Source organism: Gekko japonicus, unplaced genomic scaffold (genome assembly GCF_001447785.1).
Source record: "Gekko japonicus isolate JY-2015 unplaced genomic scaffold, Gekko_japonicus_V1.1 scaffold761, whole genome shotgun sequence".
In the NCBI taxonomy this organism is placed as follows: Eukaryota; Metazoa; Chordata; class Lepidosauria; order Squamata; family Gekkonidae; genus Gekko; species Gekko japonicus.
Genome location: NW_015177030.1, coordinates 107,990 through 111,484, shown reverse-complemented (window position 1 = coordinate 111,484; position 3,495 = coordinate 107,990). Strand labels below are relative to the sequence as shown.

General features: G+C 59.0%; 1 protein-coding gene across 1 annotated transcript in view; it reads right to left on the bottom strand.

Moving 5' to 3' along the window:
* LOC107124414 (serine protease 55-like) overlaps positions 1-3,495 on the bottom strand; it is a 16,756-nt gene that overhangs the window by 1,871 nt on the left and 11,390 nt on the right. Inside the window, exons 5-6 of the mRNA XM_015427878.1 lie at positions 3,162-3,418; positions 821-960 (exon numbers count right to left, since the gene is read on the bottom strand). Of these exons, the coding sequence (XP_015283364.1) occupies positions 821-960; positions 3,162-3,418 (397 nt within the window). The remainder of the gene's footprint in view (positions 1-820; positions 961-3,161; positions 3,419-3,495) is intronic.

The following is a 3,495-nucleotide window of genomic DNA, read 5'->3' as shown; positions in this document are numbered from 1 at the left end:
CCTTTGTCTGGGGGGGGGGGCGGGGAGAAGGGCAGGAGGGGTCTCCAGCCCAAACAAGGCCCTTTCAGGCCTCTCCCCTTCCCGTACTGTGGTCACAGCAGTGGGATGTGCCAGCCGTGGACCGTGGTAAATGGCAGGGCATGCTCTGGACGGTTTCATCCCTGGCACGGGGGGGAGGGGGGGAAGGAAGCGTGCACAAGGTTGCTTTCCCTTGAGCCTCCCGCTCTCGCCTGGACCGTTGGGGTCCTGTGGGGCGGTGTCCGGCTCCCAGGCCAGGGAAGGGGAGGCATGAAGACTCCCCGTCCCCAGGCTCAGGGGGGTGGGCCTTTGGGCTGCCAGAAAAATGTCGATCCCCGTGGGGCAGCCAGAGGGGCTGAGCCATAAGTCCCGATGGGCAAAAAGCGATACTGACTCTCCAGCTGCGTGCAGCAAAGCCCTGGGACAGGAGTCATCCGGGGAAATGTGCAGCCTTTCCTCTTATAACTCCACAGCAAAAAAGGAAAAGGCGGCAACAAACCCAGAGAAAACACAGGAGCGGAACGAAGGGAGGGAGAGTATTATGTGGAGGCGCCTGAAAACAGGACTGCTTTTAGGAAGCCAAAACACCTTTGGGGGAAGCAGGCAGGAGGAATGCGCTTGGGCTGACACGGACGCTCTCCCCCTTTGCACACACACACACACCCGGCCCACTCTGCCCTTTCAGAGCCCCCACCCCACAATCTCACCATGCCTGCATCTCCACCTGGGACTCCCCCTCCCCTCGCAAGCCACGCCTCCCCCCTTCAGGCAGGGCCTGCCATTGGCTCTTTTGTTCTCCTACCTGGCAGGCGTCCCGGCCCCCTGACTCGAATCCGGCGCACACCATGTTCCTGGTCAGGGAAGGCAGCCACTTCTTGCACAGCAGCCAGCTGACTATTCCCACCTGGGCCTTCAGCAGGGTGTAGGAGGCCTTGCTGGTCCCTGGAAGAGAAGGGGGGGGGGCTTGCCTCAGCCAGCTGACGTAGAGCCGGGGGCCTGGGTGCTCTCCCCGCTCCCGGGGGTGATGTCAGCAGCCTCTCCAGCAGACCTCCCGCTGTACACCCTTCTTGTTGGCAAAGTGAACAGGACCCCACCCCACCCCCGGGCGGAGCCCTGCACCCAACAGCAGATCTCCCGGCTGGGAAGCCAAACGCCAAGTGTTGAGAATCAAAGCAGGCTGTGAAGAGCAACAGGAGGACCTCTTTAAATTGGGTGAGGGAGGAGGAGGTGGCAAATGAAGCTCCCAGTGGGTAAGTGTAACAGGATGCACACCAGAACAAACCCCCTCCCCCAGCTTTAGAAGAAGAGGAGGAGGAGAGATTGGATTTATTCCCCCGCCCTTCACTACCCAAGGGAGTCTCAGAGCGGCTCACAAACTCCTTTCCCTCCCCCTCCCCACAACAGACAGGCACCCTGTGGGGTAGGCGGGGCTGAGAGGGCTCTGACAGAAACCGCTATTTTCCAAGAACAGCTCTGACAGAACTATGGCTTGCCCAAGGTCATCCAGCCAAGTGCAAGTGGAGGAGGAGTGGGGAATCCAACCCGGTTCTCCCAGATTAGAGTCCGCGCACTTAACCACTACACCAAACTGGCTCTTTAAGTATAGGCTGATGGAGGTCACTAACTGGCAGAGACTGTGGCTGAAAGAGACCCTGGGGTTTGCCGTGGAAAGCTCCTGGAGGCTATGGAAGTGGTCAAAGGCAAACTTCACGCTGGGGATTATTAGGAAAGGGAATGAAACTGAAACAGCTGCTATTGGAGAGCTCTGAGCAATGCTACGATGTGGCCTAGTTTGGAGTACCTAGTTTGGAGTTCTAGTTGCCTGGTCTCAAAAAGGATATTTTGGGCCTAGAAAAAAGTCCAGAAGAAGGCAAACAAGATGACGGAGGGGTTGAAGCACCTTTCCTGGGACAGTTAAGGGTGGAGGGGGGGCAGAGGTTGGCAAATCACACAGGGGGGTGGTGGAGAAAAGGGACAGAAGCCTTTTCTGCCTCTCTCGTAATACTAGAACTTGGGAGCACCTAATGAAGCTGTTGGGAAACGGGTTCAGAACAGAGAAAACAGATATGCTGTCGAAGGCTTTCACGGCCGGAGTTCATTAGTTGTTGTAGATTTTCCGGGCTGTGTGGCCGTGGTCTTGGCATTGCAGGACCTGACGTTTCGCCAGCAGCTGTGACTGGCATCCTCAGAGGTATAACACGGAAAGATGGAGGACTCTCTGTGTCAAGGTGAGAAGAAAATGGTAGGCAGGTAATTTATATCAACTCCAGAAGATAATGACTCAGCCCTACCCCATCTTCTGGAGTAGATATAAAGGACCTGCCTACCATTTTCTTCTCACCTTGACACAGAGAGTATTCCATCTTTCTGTGTTATACTTCTGAGGATGACAGTCACAGCTGCTGGCCAAACGTCAGGTCCTACAAGGCCAAGACCACGGCCAACCTACAGCAACTAAAGAGAAAACAGAGTACTTCTTTACTCAGGGAGTGACTGAATGGTGGGGTTCCCCCGTGCTGGTGGGAAAGGGGCCTCGGCAGATTAATGGAGGAGAGGTCCATCAGGGGCGACTAGCCCTGGTGACCACGGGGGCTACTCCACAGGGGGAGGCACCAAACCAGTGCTGGGAGGCAGCCTCAGAGGAAGACCTCGCGACATGTGGGCCCTTTCGGTCAGGTGGCCAACTCCAGGGTAGGAAGTTCATGGAGCTTTCGGCATAATTCCCAGGGAAGGCAGAGTTGGGGGGGGGGGGAGGTACGGTGGAGACCTGACGCCATGGCATCCGTCCTCCAGAGTTGCCACCACCTCCAGGGGGAAAAGTTTGAAGACTGCTTGTAATTCTGGAGCCACAGGCGCCACCTGGAGCTTGACAACCCCACCTCCAGGGCCACTGGTTGCCCCCCCCTCACTGCACCCACCCAGCAGGCTGCACTTTGGTTCCCCTGAGGCCCCCCCCCCCGAGCAAGGATTCCAAACCACCCCCCAGCTCTGGAGTCCCAGACCCCCAACGGAGCCGGGAAGCCAAGGGGAAAGGAGGGCCTGTTCTGGAGGAGCCGGGCCCGGGGCCGCCCAGCAGCTTCTGAGCCCCCACTTCACCCCCCAAAGCGGCAGCGGTGCAGTCCGGGGGGGGGGGGGGCGCCCACCGGCTTTGGTGAGCCCCCAGCCGGCCACGAAGCAGCTCTCCCACATGTCGTCGTCCGGGACGATGGTGCTGTCCGGCAGGCAGAGGGGGCTGTGGTAGGGGCTGTAGGGGATGGGGTCCTGCAGGAGGAGGAGGGCCAGGTCGTTGTCGTAGGTCTTCGCGTGGTACAGCGGGTGGGAGAAGATCCTTCGCACCCAGCGGGTGACGTTGTTCCGGCCCAGGAAGTTGCTGCCGGCCGCCACCTTGATGCTGCGGCTCCTACGCAAAGGAGACGCTTCTGTCAACCGAGGCTGCGTCGGGGCTTCGCTCTCCCAGCGCGCGGGGGGGGGGCTTTT